This window comes from Mytilus trossulus, chromosome 1 (genome assembly GCF_036588685.1).
Source record: "Mytilus trossulus isolate FHL-02 chromosome 1, PNRI_Mtr1.1.1.hap1, whole genome shotgun sequence".
Lineage (NCBI taxonomy): Eukaryota > Metazoa > Mollusca > Bivalvia > Mytilida > Mytilidae > Mytilus > Mytilus trossulus.
Window position 1 is genome coordinate 108,327,401 of NC_086373.1, and position 21,064 is coordinate 108,348,464.

General features: G+C 34.6%; 2 protein-coding genes across 4 annotated transcripts; one reads left to right on the forward strand and one right to left on the reverse strand.

Annotated features, from left to right (window-relative positions):
* Window positions 1-1,506: 1,506 nt before the first annotated feature.
* On the reverse strand, window positions 1,507-9,754 carry LOC134696776 (uncharacterized). Its single transcript, XM_063558727.1, has 5 exons — window positions 9,617-9,754; window positions 7,901-7,980; window positions 4,996-5,649; window positions 3,615-3,769; window positions 1,507-2,858 (listed from the first exon to the last, which is right to left on the reverse strand). The coding sequence occupies exons 3-5, from the start codon at window positions 5,633-5,635 to the stop codon at window positions 2,640-2,642; spliced, it is 1,014 nt and encodes a 337-aa protein (XP_063414797.1). The 5' UTR covers window positions 5,636-5,649; window positions 7,901-7,980; window positions 9,617-9,754; the 3' UTR covers window positions 1,507-2,639.
* LOC134696768 (serine/threonine-protein kinase PRP4 homolog) lies at window positions 9,638-20,303 on the forward strand. Of its 3 annotated transcripts, none has more exons than XR_010103010.1 (6): window positions 9,638-9,729; window positions 12,389-14,110; window positions 15,588-15,739; window positions 17,281-17,524; window positions 19,339-19,887; window positions 19,921-20,303. XR_010103010.1 is itself a non-coding variant. In XM_063558708.1 (5 exons), the coding sequence occupies exons 1-4, from the start codon at window positions 9,708-9,710 to the stop codon at window positions 17,494-17,496; spliced, it is 2,112 nt and encodes a 703-aa protein (XP_063414778.1). In that variant the 5' UTR covers window positions 9,638-9,707; the 3' UTR covers window positions 17,497-17,524; window positions 19,339-20,303. The 3 variants fall into 3 exon arrangements, 1 of the variants encoding a protein (XP_063414778.1); XR_010103011.1 differs by having other exon boundaries at window positions 19,339-19,788; XM_063558708.1 differs by having other exon boundaries at window positions 19,339-20,303.
* The last annotated feature ends 761 nt before the right edge of the window (window positions 20,304-21,064 follow it).

Consider the following 21,064-nt stretch of genomic DNA (forward strand, 5'->3'; position numbering starts at 1 on the left):
GGGTCTTTGATAGCTGGCTATGCAGCATGGGCTTTGTTCATTGTTGAAGGCCGTATGGTGGGTATAGTTTAAGAGATAACTGTATTGTATTTGAAGCTTTAAGGACGTCCATCGGTAGTTTTACTGTCGCAAATTTAGTTTACCTGGCGACGCGGATGTATGTGTCAGTTGGTCAATGTACCAATGAGTTATATACAAAAGTGACGTAAATTTACCAGTGTGATTCAAATTACAGAGAGATTATAGTGTCAAGTTGACACTTCTAAAGACTAAAGACTAAAGTTGGTCTGTTGTGGAGAGTTGTCTAATTGACAATTATATACCACATCTTTATATATATAAAATTATATATATATATAATATTAGATGGATTTCTCATATTTTTTTGCATAGACTAATGATATGCGAGTGACATTCACGATGTTCTGCGACCACAGGATGTCATAACAATGGCCGTTAGACGTCGATGCAATTTCGGACAACATACTATAAAGGTTATGACCAATTGGTACTTACCGTTTAGTTTCAACCATTTATTTACTAGTATATATCAGGATGAGAATATGTTTATGTGATAGGAATATGATGACCCATGCCATACCAGAGGCGGATTTAGGGGTGGCAGGGGGCCCGGCCCCCCCCCCTTTTTGGAAAAAAATTTGGTTGCTTATATAGGGAATCACTGAAGCGTGACTGGAGCGGGCCCCCTCTTAAGTCAGTCAGTGGGCCCCCAATTATGAAAATTTCTGGATCCGCCACTGCATACTAGATCGACATGATGCCTACATAATATGGTGTGTCGTATATTACTGTGGCCTTCATTTGAGATTGACATTTTACCTCAGTATACAATGGGTTTGTCTCCTGTTTATTAATGGCAGATACATACGACCTTCACCGTTCGGGCCTCAAGTCATAAAAAGTTTGCTTATTAACAAAGGTTTTTGAGATATGGGAAAATGGAGTCATCTTCTTCATAGCTTTATCCTGGTTTTTTTCCATGAACAAACTTCAAATCATATATCCAAGTTATAAATGTTCAACTTCCGGAAGGTAAATACAACAAACTAGGGTATACAGAAAACCTGACAAAACACATTTCTCGACTATATCAACAAACTGAAAACAACTGTCATAATCATGTCTTGTTACATGGATTTCCTGGGAAAAAGATGAATGAAACCTGGTTTTACAGCTAGATAAACCTCCCACTTGTATGCCAGTTTCAGTGGCGGATCCAGGGGGAGGGTTCTGGGGGTTGGACCCCCCCCCCCCTTTTTTGTCCTGAGTTGGGATCCCCCCCTTTTTTTTTAAATTGCTGGATCCGCCCTGAGTTGTGTATAGTTCTGTTATATTGACAAAACACGGGCTGTGCAGCTCTCTTCTTTTCTCATCCTTAAGCTTTACACACGAAATTTATATTGTTGACACTTCTTCGTTTAGCTTTTCTCGTATGCAGAACAAAACACAACATATTTTTTGTATCTATTTCAATGCATATATCATTAACAAGTTTACAAGTTAACAAGTTGTATTGGATTAACAATCTTATTCAGTATTATAAAAATATTTTCTCACAGAAGTTCCTGTAAAACTTACCATATTTCAATTAAAAATTTACATAAATAGAATAATCAAATAAAATGATACTCAAATTATCATTCAAAATTTACTCATGCTTTTTCTATGATTGTCACTCTGTATCTTATATGCCCAACTTGTGATATTAAAAGGGTTGTGCTTTATGTTTTTAGTCAGTGCGTCGGTCCGTCAATTCGTCTGTTGGCCCATACCATGCCAGATTAAAGTTCTGATTACGGTCGTTTTCCTTGAAGTGGTCTCATCGTGACATTTAGTTCACAGGTTCATTATGATGTGAATAATATACATTGTAATCAGTATGAACGCGATTTCACGTTACATTGGACCCATAAATGATGTGATTTTTTTTCCGAATATATACATTCTAACCAGTATGACCGCGATTTGACGTTACATTGGACCCATAAATGATGTTATTTTTTTAGAATATATACATTGTAACCAGTATGAACGCGATTTCACATTACATTGGACCCATTAATGATGTGAATTTTTTTGAATATATACATTGTAACCGATATGACCACGATTTCACGTCATATTGGACCCATAAATGATGTGAATTTTTTGGAATATATACCTTGTAACCGATATGACCGCGATTTCACGTTACATTGAACCCATACATTTGATAGTGTTTGAATTCAAAACATTTTCATTTTTAAGTTTTTGTTTAAGTGGTGCCCTAAAGATGTGGTAACATCACTCTAAAGCTTAATACAAGTGTTCATTGTGAGGCCAACCCTTTTTTTAGTAAAGCCAAATAAAAAGTTTGAACCAGATTTACAGATACACTTAACAAGGACACTAGGTATTGCAAGCAGGGGGTCATGATGTTCTATGGACACATGTTCTTGTTTAAAATAGTTAAGAAAAAAAAGAAATATAGGGAATATATTTACATTTAAAAATAATGATTAATTTCCAAAGAATAAACCTATAGATTGAACAGCATTTACAAAGTACTTAATGATGGTGATCACAGATAAGCTCTATATAAAAAAGTAAAAGTTCTTCTTCAAAATCAACACAAAGTTCTATACTGATGGCTTCAGAAAATCCCCTAAGAGTTCGTCTCTGACTTCTGTTATAATTTTCCCTAATAGATTTGATCCTCTCCAGTTATTCACATCGAATATTTTAGGGTCGTCTGCTGCCAAACCTATTCCCCAAACTTGGTCATGTGGACTTGCTTCTACTAAAAGCTTTGGATACGTGCTTACAAGTTCCTCTCTCAATTTTTCATTTTGGGAAAACTGAAATTAAAATTAAGCGGAATATTAATTACATCAAATAATTGTGTCTGTCGAATCCTCATTCGATACATTGTACATGTATAAACCAAGTTAATGAGTAAAAATAAATATCAGCAATGATATGATAAACTGAAAACATGAATACAAATTCAGAGGTCGATTTAGGGGGGTCCAGGGGGCCCGGGCCCCCCTTTTAGGAAATTTCTGATCCGCCACTGAAATTGAAATTAAGAATGAAAACAAATTGGCAAAATTGGCAATATAAATATATCACAAAAAGAAGTAAAAGTAAGTACATTTGTACTAGTATATGAAAGGAATCATTTTTCTAATGTCATTCACATTTCTCCGAGTTCAGTATTTTGTGTTTTTACTTTTTGCTATAGGTGTCATGACAAACGTCTGTGTCAAAATTGAGTGACCAGTGAGTTGTATGGAAAGTATATAAAAGACATTTGTGATTTACTATTCTGTAGTGTGAAGCAATGTGATAAAGGAAACGCTTCTCAGAACTCGTAGTGTGAACCAGTAGCAAGGTTATATGACTAAAGCTAGTCAGAACTCGTACTGCAAAGTAGAAAGGTTATATGTCTAAAGCTACTCAGAACTCGTAGTGTGAACCAGTAGCAAGGTTATATGGCTAAAGCTAGTCCGAACTCGTACTGCGAACAAGTAGAAAGGTTATATTGCTAAAGGTAGTCAGAACTCGTACTGCGAACAAGTAGCAAGGTTATATGGTGATACATGACGACTTACTTTTGCCATATTGCCTTTCTTAACTATCTCTTCACGTTTTTCCTCCCATGCTACATAATCAAGATCACAGATGCTTCTTCCATAGCTCTTCATATCGCCAGGGTCGTCCAGTGACAATATAACTGCGTCTAGTTCTGCTTCATTTTTAGAAAATTCTAAAATAAGATACTTCTTTCAGACAAAATAATCTAAGTTAACAAAGTACTTTGATTACCAATTATAAAATAATGTGTGTGTGTGTACTTTTACCTAAAATATATGCACCCCAATTGACTTTTTCCCTTTTAAAACCGACTTTCAAACAGTTTGACAAGAATTTACTACATTAAAATATATTTTAGGCGCATAAGACATATCATAGCTTAAATACTGTAGAACAGTTTGTACATAAGACTTGAGAATTGCTGAGGACAAGTTCATGTCCGAGAAACAAGCAGTCTCCAAATTTGGTGTTAGGGACTTACAACTTCACAACCTGATTATAAAAAAGGAGATGTGGTATGATTGCCAATGCGACAACTGTCCACAAGAGACAAAAATGTCAAAGACATTAACAACTATAGGTCACCGTATGACCTTCAACAATGAGCAAAGCTCATGCCGCATAGTCAGCTATAACAGCCCCCAAATGACAATGTAAAACAATCCAAAGGCGAAAACTAACGGCCGTATTTCTATAAAAAAATAAATAACGAAAAACAAATATGTAAACACATAAACAAACGACAACCACTCACGGAATTACAGGCTCCTGACTTACCATATCTGACTTGGGACAGGCACATACATAAATAATGCGGCGGGGTTAAATATGTTAGCGGGATCCCAACCTGTTGGTATAAGAGTACAACATAAAAACGAACTCTAAAAATCAGTTAAAAAAGGCTTAACTCATCAGATGGACAAAACTACAAGTGGACGTGGCCGGGTACAAAAAGAGACTAGGAAAAGATCTGAGAGTACTCGCAGTTATCTGACAGCTAGTTCAAAGCCACTAACAACTAATAAAAGAAATCATGAATCTAAAACTAAACTATCAATCCGTACACGTCCAACATCCAATGGATTTAGTGTAAATACGTCATAAACAGTCAGAGAAAAACACGACCTAGTGCAATGCCAAGTTACAGGTATCGACGGATTGTAGATGCATGAATGTGTATATGAATATAACATTCTAGTAATATTTAGTTTGCTTTAAATTAACTGATAACAAAATCAATACTTTTACCCATAAAACAATATTCAATGATCTTATTACAATGTTGAATTGGTAACCTTTTAGAATAAGTTTATTGAAAATCTCTTATCAATAAAAAGCGATTTCAGTTTTTTTTGGGTTTTTTTTTGTATGAAATGCCAATTTATATTTTCTACATACTTGCTTTATTATACATCATATACTGTTCAGCACAATTGAAAGTGAGCCCATCAATAGTAAATTTGGCTGGATGCCACTGACTGAATGGCGATTCTTTTCGCCAGAAGAATAAATAATTCTCAGTCTCTTTTTGTATTCTGTCTCTCCCTTGTCGAGCATGTTCGCTTGATTGTCCTCCAGCTGCATGGTCTCGAGATTTGTAATCTGGTGAACAGTTACCAGTAGATCCAATGTTTATGGTGTCACATGGTTGAGGTTTTGGTCTTTCTGCATTTGCTTTACTATGTCCACCAGGGAACCTACTAGCATTCTGGTATTTATCGCTTCCTGCTCCACTCTGAAGTCTGATGTTGCGTCGTCTTTCTTGGTTTGTGTTGTTTTCTCTTTTATTGTCGTCTTTAGTAGAATTATTTGAAGAAGGCGTATCATTTGTATAATCCATTGTGTCTGGGATAGAAAAAGGTGTGGATTGCGAATTCCATGTCTCGCCTGTCTCATTATTAAAACTGTACGAAGGTATATATTTATCGTTGTTGGCTAGTTCCGCTTCTACTGCTGGTACATAGTCTGCATTTAGGGCATCAGAAATATCAGGGTACAAGTTTGACCGTCCATTGTTAATGTCTGAAGATTCTGCCATATGTAGAAAGTGTTCTACAAAATATGAAATGATTTCACTCAGCATCAAGTTTATCTTGTACCGGGTTTCTACCTCAGGCGTTTTAAGTTCCCTGTTTGATTCTTTTCGTGTATTGTAAAATAAAATAGACAACTGTAAATACAGTTTATACCAAGAATAAATCCTAATAATGTTGAAAACGTAAGTATTAATTCTTCTAATCATTGATGATGGATAGTTTTCTACATACGCAAGTATTAAAGAAATAGAAAATTAAAAAGATTACTCAGAGGTCTTCTCTACCAATAAGCTCTACTTTTATCTTATTTTTTTATCCTTAAACTTAATGCATCACAGAAAATATTGAGATAGAGACTTGAAATATAACTAACTGCATTTATATTTCTTAATTCAAAAACTGTTTTCCATTTGTTATTGTGTCATAGATATAGGAAGATGTGGTGTGAGTGCCAATGAGACAACTCTCCATCCAAGTAACAATTTAAAAAGTAAACCATTATAGATTAAAGTACGGCCTTCAACGCGCACATTTAGTTATAAAATTGAGAATGGAAATGGGGAATGTGTCAAAGAGACAACAACCCGACCAAATAAAAAAACAACAGCAGAAGGTCACCAACAGGTCTTCAATGTAGCGAGAAATTCCCGCACCCGGAGGCGTCCTTCAGCTGGCCCCTAAACAAATATATACTAGTGCAGTGATAATGAACGCCATACTAATTTCCAAATTGTACACAAGAAACTAAAATTAAAATAATACAAGACTAACAAAGGCCAGAGGCTCCTGACTTGGGACAGGCGCAAAAATGCGGCGGGGTTAAACATGTTTGTGAGATCTCAACCCTCCCCCTATACCTCTAACCAATGTAGAAAAGTAAACGCATAACAATACGCACATTAAAATTCAGTTCACGAGAAGTCCGAGTCTGATGTCAGAAGATGTAACCAAAGAAAATAAACAAAATGACAATAATACATAAATAACAACAGACTACTAGTAGTTAACTGACATGCCAGCTCCAGACTTTAATTAAACTGACTGAAAGATTATGATTTTATCATATGAACATCAGGCACAATCCTTCCCGTTAGGGGTTTAGTATCATACCATCATAACATATATGAGGAGAACAAAACCCGTGTCCTGCCAACAACTGTTTTTAGAATAAATGTGTTTAGTTCCGACGCAAAGACCTTATCAGTGACTCAATATTAACACCAAAATATGCAATCTTTAATGACTTGACAACAGTATCGTAATTATATCCCTTCTTAATAAGTCTATTCAAAGGTTTTGTAAGTTTCTGAGGTGAATACTGACACCTTTGTGCTTTATAAAGAATATTTCCATAAAAAATTGGATGTGAAATACCTGAACGTATAAGAAGTCTGCATGTTGAGCTATATTTACGAATGATGTCTTTATACCGATGATATGTATATGTGTCCATTATTTCAATATATAACAAGAACGTTATACGGCAACATGTACGTAACGCAAAACTCTTATAATAAAATTGAGAATGGAAATAGGGAATGTGTCAAAGAGACAACAACTCGACCATAGAACAGACAACAGCAGAAGGTCACCAACAGGTCTTCAATGCAACAAGAAATTCCCGCACCCGGAGGCGTCCTTCAGCTGGTCCTTAAACACAAATATAATATGCTAAACTCCAAGTTATACAAAAGAAATTAAAATTAAAAAGTATACAAGACTAACAAAGACCAGAGGCTCTTTACTTGGGACAGGCTCAAAAATGCGGCGGGGTTAATTTTATAAACATCATGATTAAGACAGATCTTGATTTTCACATTGAAAACTAGTCTTATATCTACCTCGTCATGTAAACCTTCAATTGGTTGCTATAAACCTTAAAACTCGGTCAATGAGAAGTTGGGGCCTTCACTGCAATACAAAGTTTGCACCTGTCCTAAGTCAGGAATCTGATGTACAGTAGTTGTCGTTTGTTTATGTAATATATACGTGTTTCTCGTTTCTCGTTTTCGGTTTATATATAGATTAGACCGTTGGTTTTCCCGTTTGAATGGTTTTACACTAGTAATTTTGGGGCCCTATATAGCTTGTTGTTCGGTGTGAGCCAAGGCTCCGTGTTGAAGGCCGTTCTTTAACCTATGATGGTAAATACTATTTAAATTGTTATTTGGATGGAGAGTTGTCTCATTGGCACTCACACCACATCTTCCTATATCCAATTAAGCATAAATATAGTTGCGTCAATTTTAAATTCTTACTATTCTAACCTAAACTATCATGAAAAGTTCGTCAATGGTTCCACGGAAATCTGTGTCTCCACTGCGATAGCTGTTGACCTGGTTGGCTGCTGTCATTGTAAAGGTAAAAGTGTAATCTTGGCAATAAAAACTAAGTTTATTTATCAGTAAAATCAAGGATCTGTATAGTGAGAACTAACGAGATACCGCGAGATTCCAATCCTTCTCACTATACAAATCCTTGGTAAAATACAGAATTAAAAAAAAAATCTTCTTATGCTATTTCTTGATCTAAACTGAGATTTACTTCTGTTCAAGTTTCATAAAAATCCATGAAGGTATAGAATTTGATCATGCCATTTTTTTTTTTATCCTAGACTGTTCAAAAGTGAGTTCATGTTTCAATGAAAAGAAATATTTTCTAAATGTTAGGTCATACATTTCATAAATTCTATAAACTTGTGATTTAGTTTTAAAACACACTTGGTTTAATATTGATGTTAGAAAATCGTTAACCACAGACTGAATAATAACATTAACGGTACCAATTTTTCTGCACCAGATGCGCATTTCGACAATACATGTCTCTTCAGTGATGCTCGTGGCCAAAATATTTGAAATCCAAAGCTTATATAAAAAGATGAAGAGCTATAATCCAAAAGGTCCAAAAAGTATAGCCAAATCCTAAAAGGAATCAGAGCTTTGCATGAGGGAGATACATTCCTTAATTTATAATAATTTCAAACATTTTGTAACAGCAAATTTTAATAACACAAAAAAATCCGTATTTTCATGTCAGTACCGAAGTACTGGCTACTGGGCTGGTGATACCCTCGGGGACTAACAGTCCACCAGCAGAGGCATCGACCCAGTGGTAGTAATAACATTAACGGTACCAATTTTTCTGCACCAGATGCGCATTTACATATATGTCCACTTTTGATGCCGACGACGGAGTCTATGATCGGTTTGTCTTGCTTCCGTGGCATAAATGTTGCAGGCATGACATATAGGGATCGGTGACAATTACGTTTTTGTAAGGTCAAATAATATATTTCCACTTGCTGCCAAACTCCCCCTTAGCCATTTTAATTGCCATTATAATCTAGATCGTTTGCCTATCTGTACTAAGTTGATTATTGAATATGCGACTTATATTTTTTTAATTAGTTAAATTATCTAAATATATGTTGGCTTAGAAAATCTATATTTGTAACCTAGTCCCTATCCGGCTACACACATAATTATAATCATACTTTGGTGGTAAACATCCAAGTTGTGTGTCCTCAGAAGGGATTGTTATGTGTTTATAGGTCTCATTTGGTCGGTCTGATTCCTGACTGGCCAGCAATTGTCTTGGTAAAACTCATATCGTAGGTAATCAATATTTTTACAGCTCTACACGTTTGTGTGTAGTTAGGCCAAATAAAAGCATAATGGTGTTTGACTCGACATTCCTTCTCAGTCTCACTTATAGTTTGTATTGACACTTTTTAAATCATAGAAAATTCCTTACTTCATATCAAAGAAATTGTCAAACAATACTACAGACCGATTTTTCTGCATAAGTAAACACATTTTTTTCTTTTGTGGCCTAAAAAGTGAAAGTGAAACTGAAAGTAGAATTCAAATTGTTAGTGTCAATCTACAATAATGTTCAACTTACACTATTTCCTTAAAATATTTTTATTTAATATTCCAAGTCATAATTTATGATAATCAAAATCTAGCAATAAGTGTACCTACCTTTTCCCTTTTATGAACTGAGCTTGATCTGTTTACTTCCGTTTTAGTATTTCACAAGGCGACTTTCTGAAAGTGCAGGCGGTAGAAAAATATGGGGACGAAGAGGCAAAGAGGTACAATAAAATTAACGATAGAAATAGAATACTGTACTATGTATCACTAATAAATTGTTATTCAAAACAAAACAAACTGAACAAACTGTTTCGTTTCATATTATTTCACATTCCTGCGGATCGGAGTTCTATGAAAAAAAACAGTTACGGATCGACTTACAAAATCCGTAATGCAATATTAAAATATTTGTTGTGGAAATACCTATTGACATTTGTTTCTTCACACTCATTTAAAACGTCCAAGTAATCTTTGGAAAATTTATTTTTATCTCCGATTTTGAGGGACTATTGAGTCATACTTTACAAAGGGTGTTAAAAAATTCGAAGTGAACATAAAATATGTGAAAAGGCCAAACTAAGTCTGTGTTTCCAGTTCACTCTTTTACAAAACAAAAGTAAATATTTTCTCTTTTTTTTGGCTCCTGTTAACCTCAAATTTATGGGGACGCTCTATGTGTTGTTTTGATACGAAACCAACAGAGCCAATGAAACTTGAGAAAAAGGACAGATATACAAGTTTTATGTTTCCGAATCACTATCTTTCTGTTGGGAATTCATTTTGTCATTTTATATGACCTTAGAAAAGTAAAATATTGCTTGAACTTGAATTAATGATAGGCATTTTAAGGCAAGTATTCGAGTACATTCAGGTCATTTGGTCTCTGGTGGATAGTTATCTCATTCGCAATTGTACAGCAGCCATAGATATAGGAAGATGTGGTATAAGTGCCAATGAGACAACTCTCTATCCAAATAACAATTGACCTAATTTTACTCACAGGTAGGAAACTCCTTTGCTTTTGTGGCCAATTTAAAAGACATACAAAGTTAAATAATACAAAACATTTCCGACAAAACTACAACAAATGAAATCTTACTAGAAATAACCTAATTGGTTGCCCTTCGTTTTGAATACCAATTCACAATGTGAGTATGTTGAAATGCTTGTTTTTTTCAGTTTTACGGGGCAATCTCAGTCTCCACTTTTTGCAACTTCCAAAGCAAGGTTGTCGGCTTTCCGAACTTTCCCGTTTGATTGCCGAGTTTATGAGCTTCGATCATTGCTTGGAAGTTGCACCTTTTGGTGATCGAAATTAACAGACATCAAATGGGCATCAATTTATTTTAAAGAATTCAATCAGTAATCAGTAATATTTCAAACAAAAAAGAAATAAAGCATTATATTTTTCGATTCTTTGAAACAGTTAACTATCTAAAGGTATATCCAAAATTAAAATATGTGACATAGTTCAATTACTGTAACTTGACCGTCAGGTACCAAAACATCAGAGGAACCATGATGTTTTTTTTCTCCCAAAGACATGACTTGGTTCTGTGTTACCTTTCAATTATTGTTTCCGTCTAAACTATTCCCTGTTCATCATTTTACCGAGCTCAAGTATGCTTGTATCAACACTCCGTTAACAATACCTTGTTCGAGTGCTGAACCCGACACATTAATTCCTTGAGTTGTGACAGTTGAAATCATCTTGAAGATTAATCGTGAAGGCTTCCTGACTTCTTCATAACTGTCTTCTTGGTAAAATGTCTGGTGTGCATCGGAAAAAAGGTCAGACGTTGTTACGCCGCGCAACTAGAATGTATTACTGTCCGTCCGTACGTCCATCCTATTATGTGTATATAGTTATTTAAGATAACTCAACGTACAGTTTGAATGATACAAGTTTTGACTTTATTGAGAGTTGTGTAAATATATTGAAGGGCATGCCATGTGGTCAGGGTTTTTATTTTTGTTGATTTTTAATCATTTTGAAGATATTTGAACTTTGTCTTTTTGGAGTATATATTTTCCTCGGAGTTCAGTATTTTTGTGTTTTTACTTTTTGCATAAGAGGTGCATAGCGTTTTCGGAAAACTCCTCCTTCAGTGAACCATTGACCTGTGTGCTCCCATGCTTAACTTAGTGTATTTTATAATAACACTTTGCATCTGTGGGGCCATCATTTATGTTTCCCGGACACAATGATATCCTACATTGTCTTTGTTTTGATACAGTTGCTTCAGAGAGGATTGCAGAGGAATTACTTTGTCTAGTATAGTGTTTGTCTCGCCTATGCTGTTTTTCGGCGGCGACTGCGATTGAGGTGGCGTCACTGACTATGTATTAGTTTATGATTAGGTCTAGTTTATGGAGAATGACAGTGGTCAATGATCTTTGGTATGCAGTTGTAAAAGCATTAGCAGATCTCATTTCCATTGAGATTGTTCTGCTCCACCTGCCTAGTCATGGTCTATTGACTTTGAAGCATTTGCTTAGTTTATATGTTTAAGTTTGTGATTAGATCAGTTTAAGTTGAACTGCTAATGTTAAGTCAATGATATTTGGCATTTGCAAGTCTTATTTCCATTGAGATTATAAAGCTCTATCTATCCCCTCATCATGGTTCATTGACTTTGAAACTTTTGCATAGTTTACCAAGTTAATGTGTGTGTTTAGGTTTGTTTTAAGGGAACGACTTATGATAGTCAATGATATTTGGTATGCATTTGTATTAACATCGCCACATCTCATTTCCATGGAGATTGTTCAGCCATGCACCTTCAATCATAGTTCATTGACTTCGAATATTTGCATTATAAAAATTACAAGAAGGCGAGACATATCTTTGTGATAACAGTTTATTAATTATTTTTTCAGACTCGAATGAAGATGATGTTATGAAAGAAAGTCAGAGAACAGGAAGCAAACGACAGGAAAAAATTGATTTCTATCTGACAAAGAAAGACAGTACTAAAATAAATCGAGAAAAATCTCAGGTTCACAGTGGAGAAGAAACAGAAGAAGCAAGGGAGAAATATTCAAATATTGATTTATCAACCCCTGATGTTAAAGACTCAGACAAGAGGGGAAAAGAGAAAAGTGAAAATGAAAGAAAATCCAAGCACAAGTATCCACTTGATACCGATAGTACAGAAATTCCTTCAAAGCGAATGCAAAAAGACGAAAGCAGTACTGTCAAGGACAAAAACCTAAAAACAAATTATGATGAATATGGACCAAAGAAAAAACATCGAACAAATGAAGAAAATAGAAACACTTCAGCAGATGATTTCTCTGTAAATCATAAAGAATTATCAAAGAAACACAAGAAACATAAAAAGGAAAAAAAGTCAAAACATTCACATAAATATAAACATTCACACAAATATAAAAGTGAATCTGACAAGAGGTCAAAACACTCGCACAGTAACAAGGAAAGAAAATCACATAAAGACATTGATGAACATGAACATGAGTCGAACCAACCACGACCTGATAAGGAAAAGAAGTCCAAACATTCACCCACGGACAGCACTGAATCAGATGATAGTTCACCATATTCCCGTAGAGACTCAGAAAAGAAGTCCAAACATTCACACAAGGACAGCACTGAATCAGAAGATACTAGTAGTACACCATATTCCCGAAGAGACTCAGAACAGATGTCCAAACATTCACACAAGGACAGCACTGAATCAGAAGATAGTTCACCATATCCGCGTAGATACTCGAAAAAGAAGGCTAGAGATTCACATAATGACGGTATACCTGAAACAAATGCAACTTATCCAGAAAGATACCCCGAAATACACTCAGAGCGTTCCCACAGAAGTTTTTATAGTAGTGATTCAGAACCTTCGCCATCAAAAGATAGTCATTCAAATAAAGATATACCCAAGAAAACGAGCAATCGTTCAGATAAGAAAACGGAGAAAGGATACGATTTTTCAAAAAGAGATGGAAAGGAAAGTGGAGGGACACCCCAAAAATCACGAAGAAATTACAGCGGAGCAGAGGGTTCCAGTAAAGACGAAACATACAACAAAGAAGACAAGGTGCAGTCACGGAAGCGTAATAGTGAACACCTTGATACAAGTCCATCTATTGATAAAAAATGTTCAAGTAAGAAAAAGGCACGGACTACGCATGGATGTGAAAGTACGCCAGAAACCACAGAACGACATTTGGAAAAAGAAAAATCAATATCTCCTAAGAAATCCGAACAACATGTGAAAAAAGAAAAATCAAAATCTCCTAAGAAATCCGAACAACGTGTGAAAAAAGAAAAATCAAAATCTCCTAAGAAATCCGAAAGGAAGTTCGAAGAAACCACTGAGTCCAGCAATACTGATTTAATAGAGAGACACGCAAAGAACATTGATATACTTATAGAAAGTATGAAGGGAGAAAATAGAATCCAGAATTCAGCAGAAAGAATACGGTATTTAGTGGATACTGGTACTCTTATAACAACCAGATACGATTTCGTCTATTTCTTTGGTATGGAGTCACCATTCAGTCAGTTCCATTCTGCATACTTCAAAGTCCAGAATATCATGTACAGATGTGCTGAACAGTATATGATGCACCAGAAAGCAGGTTTGTGGACATTTTCTTATTTTAGTGTGACGGTATCTGTGCAAAACTCGGTCTTTATCATCGAAACATTTATTTTACATAGCATTATAAAATAACATGCGCATCTCACTTATGATATATCATATAATACAAGTGACATATCACTAATAGCACTCACACCACATCTTCCTATATCTATTAGATCTCTGTATAAAGCTTCTTATTTTAGAAGGTAGAAGATCTGAACAATCAGTTTTAATACAGATACCAAATAGTCTGTGGTACATGTATGGCATAAAAGAGGAACCAAAGATACCAGAGGGACAGTTAAACTCATAAATCGAAAATAAACTGACAACGCCATGGCTAAAAATGAAAATGACAAACAGACAAACAATAGTACACATGACACAACATAGAAAACTAAAGAATAAACAACACGAACCCCACCAAAAACTACGGGTGATCTCAGGTTCTCCGGAATGGTAAGCAGATCCTGCGCCACATGTGGCACCCGTCGTGTTGTTTATGAGATAAAAAAAATCCGGTAAATAGTCTTATTTGGTAGGTCATATTCATGAAAAGGAAGGGGCATAAGTCTCGGAATACATGTTCATCTGACAGGCTTCTGAGACAAGTGCCTGTGATTGGAAATCTAGAATAGTTGTACGGTGTACATGTTCGTCTGACAGGCTTCTGAGACAATTGCAAGTGCCTGTGATTGGATATCTAGAATAGTTGTACGGTGTACATGCTCGTCTGACAGGCTTCTTATACAAGTGCCTGTGATTGGATATCTAGAATAGTTGTACGGTGTACATGTTCGTCTAACAGGCTTCTTAGACAAGTGCCTGTGATTGGATATCTAGAATAGTTGTACGGTGTACATGTTCGTCTGACAGGCTTCTGAGACAATTGCAAGTGCCTGTGATTGGATATCTAGAATAGTTGTACGGTGTACATGCTCGTCTGACAGGCTTCTTAGACAAGTGCCTGTGATTGGATATCTAGAATAGTTGTACGGTGCGCATGTTCGTCTAACAGGCTTCTTAGACAATTGAAAGTGCCTGTGATTGGATATCTAGAATAGTTGTATGGTGTACATGCTCGTCTGACAGGCTTCAGCTGTCATTGATGTTTTGTTTCATCGTTCGTTCATTAAATGTTAATGATTTGGTTGAGCTTCAAATTCTAAAGGTGAAATGTATTCGGTGTTTAGAATGATTGCAAGATGTACATGAACAGTTTGAGACGTTGCATTTAAAAGAATCATTAGGAGGCTGTTTGTTCTCTTATTCAATATTTGGGTTTATTTTTCAAAATTTAACAAAAAAATCCAAACTTAATTGGGCAACATTTTTTCTTATTGGAGCAAAAACAAAATGAAATTGATTGTCAAAGTTCGTATTCTGTGTAGATATAGATCTAAATTTTTTAAATAGTTTATTTGTACCAGAGATAAGTATAACTCAAGTGGCGTGTATTATTTTATTTTCAGTGCTGTTTGGTGACAAGGAAATAGCAAAGCAGATCATGGAAGAAACGAAACCTTTGAAAATGAAACGCCTTGGCAGAAAAGTGAGAAATTTTGATGCAGAAAAATGGGGAAATAAATGTATAGAGGTGGTTACAAATGGAAATCTGGCAAAAGTGAGTGATTCGTGTTTGTACAAAGTAAAAAGAAAAAGGGGGTGTAACTAAACTACATAACACTGTCTAGGTAAATAGAAAAGACCAACACCAACAGAAACAAAATACAGAAAACTAAACACCATTGAAACTTAGTTGAACTCGAGATCTTAAGAAAGGAAGACATAGGCACCCACTCTAGTGGCATTCATGATATGACAAGAAATTAAAATGTATTATCGATGTCATTTAAACAGCATTCAACAATAAATAAAATCGTATTTCAGCTTTAATTGGATATATGGTCACATTGATAAGTGGAAGGAAGAAGCCCTATTGATTTTGAGGTCACTATGTAAAACATCAGATCATGGGTACTTAAAAAAGACCAAAATGTTTGCTGAAAAGTGTTTTCCGAATACAAAACCAAATACAACATGTTTGACTGCAACCTTACTGGATTAGATAGTCATATATAATAAATGAATATAGATCCATGTATTATCAAGTTATTTGGGGGGTTGTTTAATCAAAAATGGCATATGGGATTGCAACATTTCATTTATAAATTGTCCTATATTATGAGAAGAAGCTTCTTTGTCATTTTGTTGTCAATACCTTAGTGGTTAAGGTCAAATTTTACTAGAATAAGACCATCATTTGTTAAACTGTTTCCAGTTGCTAAATCAAATACTAGTAATACGGATTGGGTTGAAATAACACGACGTGTGACATGTGGAGCAGGATGATCTGCTTTCCTTTCCGGAGCACCTGAGAGCACTCCAGTTTTTGGAGGGGTTTGTGTTGCTTAATCTTTAGTTTTCTATGTTGTGTTTTGTGTACTATTGTGTGTTTGTCTGTTGGTCTTGTTCGTTTTTAGCCATAGTGTTGTTTGTTTGTCTTGTTCGTTTTTAGCCATGGTGTTGTCAGTTTGTCTTGTTCGTTTTTAGCCATGGTGTTGTCAGTTTGTCTTTTTCGTTTTTAGCCATAGTGTTGTCTGTTTGTCTTGTTCGTTTTTAGCCATGGTGTTGTCAGTTTGTCTTTTTCGTTTTTAGCCATAGTGTTGTCTGTTTGTCTTTTTCGTTTTTAGCCATAGTGTTGTCTGTTTGTCTTGTTCGTTTTTAGCCATGGTGTTGTCAGTTTGTCTTGTTCGTTTTTAGCCATGGTGTTGTCAGTTTGTCTTTTTCGTTTTTAGCCATAGTGTTGTCTGTTTGTCTTGTTCGTTTTTAGCCATGGTGTTGTCAGTTTGTCTTTTTCGTTTTTAGCCATAGTGTTGTCTGTTTGTCTTTTTCGTTTTTAGCCATAGTGTTGTCTGTTTGTCTTTTTCGTTTTTAGCCATGGTGTTGTCAGTTTGTTTTTTCGACTTTGAGTTTAAATGTCCCTCTAGTATCTTCCGCCTCTCTTGAAAAAGAATAAGAATGAAAATATATACTTACATATAATGAAAGTTCAAAACTGTGTTGTATAGTATATACTGAGTAATAGTGAGTGTAAGTGTTACTGATAGACAAAACGTTGTAAATGAATTAATGACATCATTTCCATAAAATTTTATATTTCAGTTCTCTCAGAATTATCTTCTGGAAAAAAGCCTATTTGATACACATCCCAAAATAATGGCGGAAGCTAGTCCACGTGATTGTTTGTGGGGTATAGGACTTGGTGCCAGTAATGAAAAAGCTTGGAATGTCAGGTCATGGAGAGGAAGTAACCTTCTAGGTTATACTCTAATGACTGTAAGGGAAACGCTAATGAGGCAAAAAGGAGAGATTAAATAACATCGTTTATAAATGAAAAAAAAAATCAGTTTAACCCTCTTGCTGCCAAAGGGACATTTATGGCTTCTACACACAAATCTTGTTGATTGTGTAGAACGTCAAAGGTCCATTGTAACGTCACAATACTCAGGGGCACCGACAACGTCAAAATACGGCGTCAAAACTGCGATTTTGGCGGGAATGAAGCAAACTGAATAAAATGCTTTAAAAGTATACTTAAAACGGAAGTCAAGAAATGATACAGGATCAAAAGCTTCTAAGTACTATAATACCAATTTATTTAACATGTTTACTAATTATCGAGTTCATCATTTTCATGTAAAATGTTGCATTGTTTCGAGAAATTTGTTTTACGTTTTCCGTACATCTATCAATCAGAATGGCAGAATATCTCATATAAATTAAAAATCTTATTCCTGATAAATAATCATAATAAAGGTTACTGTTATACTTGATTACGCGAAATATTAATATTCATTCACAATACGTCGCCATACACGCTTTATTTAAAAGAACTGGATAATTTATTATTATAATTTATTTATTAACTACCACGATTGAAATCTCAGCTAGGATTTTTTTGGTAAAAGTACACACATGTTAACCGATGTACTTGTATTGCAATACGATATTTCAATACATTTTAAACCTATTTCATCATGGATCATCATGGCAGCACTGACTTAAAAATGTTTATTTTAATTCGAAATGTGGATGTTAAATTTGTAGTAGACACAATGATTTCTATTCCTATCATATATATCATAGATATCTTTTCCCAGTGGCAACCTATTTTATCTGGCATTCACCACAGATCTTTTACTTTGTCTGACCCACTGAGCAATAGATTTATTGTACATTGAATTTCAGACGTCCTCAATATTGCATCATGTGAAATATTTGTCACTGAACGTTGAGAAGAGACCAATTTACCAACTATCAGATTTTAAACATATTTCGTGTATGTCAATTACAGTGTGTACTTTACTATAGTAAATGAAAGTGGATTAATATTGATTCAGGTCCTCTCGTAGACAATAGAAATTCATTTTAGAGAATTTCTTCCCTGTTTTTACTATGTTTTGCTTAATCGTATTCTCTAAAATTTTGAGCAATAAGTGGTCAACAAAAGAATAATAAACATGATTAAAAAAATAAGCAAAATGAATATGAATAATAATTTTCGTATAAAAAATATTTCCTCGCCTACCGAAAAAAGGATTGAAATCATGATAATTTTAATCTGACACGTTTGATACTTTACAACAAGAAGTAGTTCATAGAATCATAGAACAGCTGCTCGGAAATTTTATTTATTTTTATTAATTTGTACACGCTTTAAATTTGTTTTTATTTTCATTTGCATTGGGTGCCGTTGTTTTGCCGTTTATATAATGATTTGAGAGGTTGTTTTTTTTACAGTATTTACCAATTACCTTATGAAAAAAAAGAATAAATATTTTAGTATTTTATAGGCGGTTAAGAATCGTTAATGCAGATAAAACAAAGTCGCCTTCAAAGCTAGTATAGCAGTTGGTATATTATTTTCACTTTATTTTTAAAAGACAAAAAAGATGAAAAAATATATTCCAAGGTTAAAAGTTGTATTTTTAAATAATGTTTTATTAAAAACATCGTTTATGACAATCTTAGAGCAATATAACTTCCGTAAAATTACTTATACATCGCTATTCATAATTACGACTACATTGACGCGGGAAAAACTATGGACGGCGGGAAAGCGCATTTCTACAGAGAGGCACAAGTTTTGCAACGTCACAGATAAGAAACGTCAAGATGCTTTTGGCGCGACAAGGCCAGAAAAAAACTCGGCAGCAAGAGGGTTAATGGAAATTGTTACAGCATATGAAACTTATGTAGATTATGGAATTGTATATTTTGTTGAAACAAAGCTATTGTATATATTTGTTTGATAATCACTAGGATTAGATGTTAATTTGATAGATGATTTATTTTGTCTGTTTAGTATAAAAGTAAAGACTGGTAAAATCGGTTACAATTGTCTGTGTACAAACATTGCTGTTAAATATATTGTTACATGTTGGTTTTTTTGTGGATATTTTTTTACAAATCCTTCAACGTAATAATAATCTGTTTCGTTTTAAAAAAACTTAGATAAAAGTCTAAACGTTGTTGCTTAACTACCATTTCTATGAATATTGACTATTGTTACATATTTTTTTTTACAAATTATTAAAAGACAAATATGTTTTATGTTTTATAAATCCTTAGATAAGAGTCTATGTCGTCTATGCTAAGTTGTTTACCAAGGTGTCACATGTCTATGCTAAGTTGTTTGCCAAGGTTTCACATGTCTAAGCCAAGTTGTTTACCAACGTGTCACATGTCTATGCTAAGTTGATTACCAAGGTGTCACATGTCTATGCCAAGTTGTTTACAAAGGTGTCACATGTCTATGCTAAGTTGTTTACCAAGGTGTCACATGTCTATGGTAAGTTGTTTACCAAGGTGTCACATGTCTATGCTAAGTTGTTTACCAAGGTGTCACATGTCTATGGTAAGTTGTTTACCAAGGTGTCACATGTCTATGCTAAGTTGTTTACAAAGGTGTCACATGTCTATGCTAAGTTGTTTACCAAGGTGTCACATGTCTATGCTAAGTTGTTTACAAAGGTGTCACATGTCTATGCTAAGTTGTTTACCAAGGTGTCACATGTCTATGCTAAGTTGTTTACCAAGGTGTCACATGTCTATGCTAAGTTGTTTACAAAGGTGTCACATGTCTATGTATTCGATGTATTTATCATTAAAACATCTTCATCACATTTGTTTTGTTTGTTCTTTTAAAAAGGGATTCAATTTTAAGAATGGATGTGTATTGAATATTTAAGAAATAATTCATGGGGGCTTGAATATATCGTGATTTTACCACGGGTTGGCCCTTTATGACAAATATTTTACCCTGAGCGATAGCGAGGGGTAAAATATCGGCATAAAGGGACAACCCGTGGTAAAATCTAGATATATTCAAGCCCCCATGAATTATTTCGATTCTAATAGGACAAATACGCCAATTGTTTTGGATTGAAGCGCTCTAGGTGGAGGCCATTATTTGCCGTTCCCATAAATTAACGCACTTTTAGATTGGCGTAAAAGAACGGAACAAACAGAATAAGTGACAAGCTAAAACTATTCACAAAACTTATTTAGATAGATTTGGATGAATTTTAATGATAATTTTCTTATATGTCTTCTATGTATATAAAAAATTGGCTTATACCACATTTTAGCATCATTTGTTAACGTTTCCTTGTTGTGATGATTTTCGGTATTAAAAGCGTGTATTTCCCGTAAAATGCTTAAATTATAACGTCATCATTCTATGACGTCGGGTACTTCATTCAGAAAAAAACCATATGACGTGGGAGTACGATCGGAACAGTCAATGCAATATATTCATCTTTTACCACGGGTGTGTACTCAAAGCGTTTGAAGGACGTCATGTTAGAATGAGATATATCCTTTCGGGAATATTGTTTTAAAACCTTTACGTCATTTGGTCTCTGTGACGTTATTGGTTAACAGA

Coding starts and splice junctions, on each gene's coding strand:
- LOC134696776 (XM_063558727.1), bottom strand. CDS start 5,635: ATGGCAGAATCTTCAGACATTAACAATGGACGGTCAAACTTGTACCCT. Junction 3,770..4,995: donor TATGATGTATAATAAAGCAA/GTATGTAGAAAA, acceptor ATCTTATTTTAG/AATTTTCTAAAAATGAAGCA. Junction 2,859..3,614: donor AGAAAGGCAATATGGCAAAA/GTAAGTCGTCAT, acceptor TTTTAATTTCAG/TTTTCCCAAAATGAAAAATT.
- LOC134696768 (XM_063558708.1), top strand. CDS start 9,708: ATGGGGACGAAGAGGCAAAGAG. Junction 9,730..12,388: donor GGGGACGAAGAGGCAAAGAG/GTACAATAAAAT, acceptor TTATTTTTTCAG/ACTCGAATGAAGATGATGTT. Junction 15,740..17,280: donor CAAATGGAAATCTGGCAAAA/GTGAGTGATTCG, acceptor TTTATATTTCAG/TTCTCTCAGAATTATCTTCT.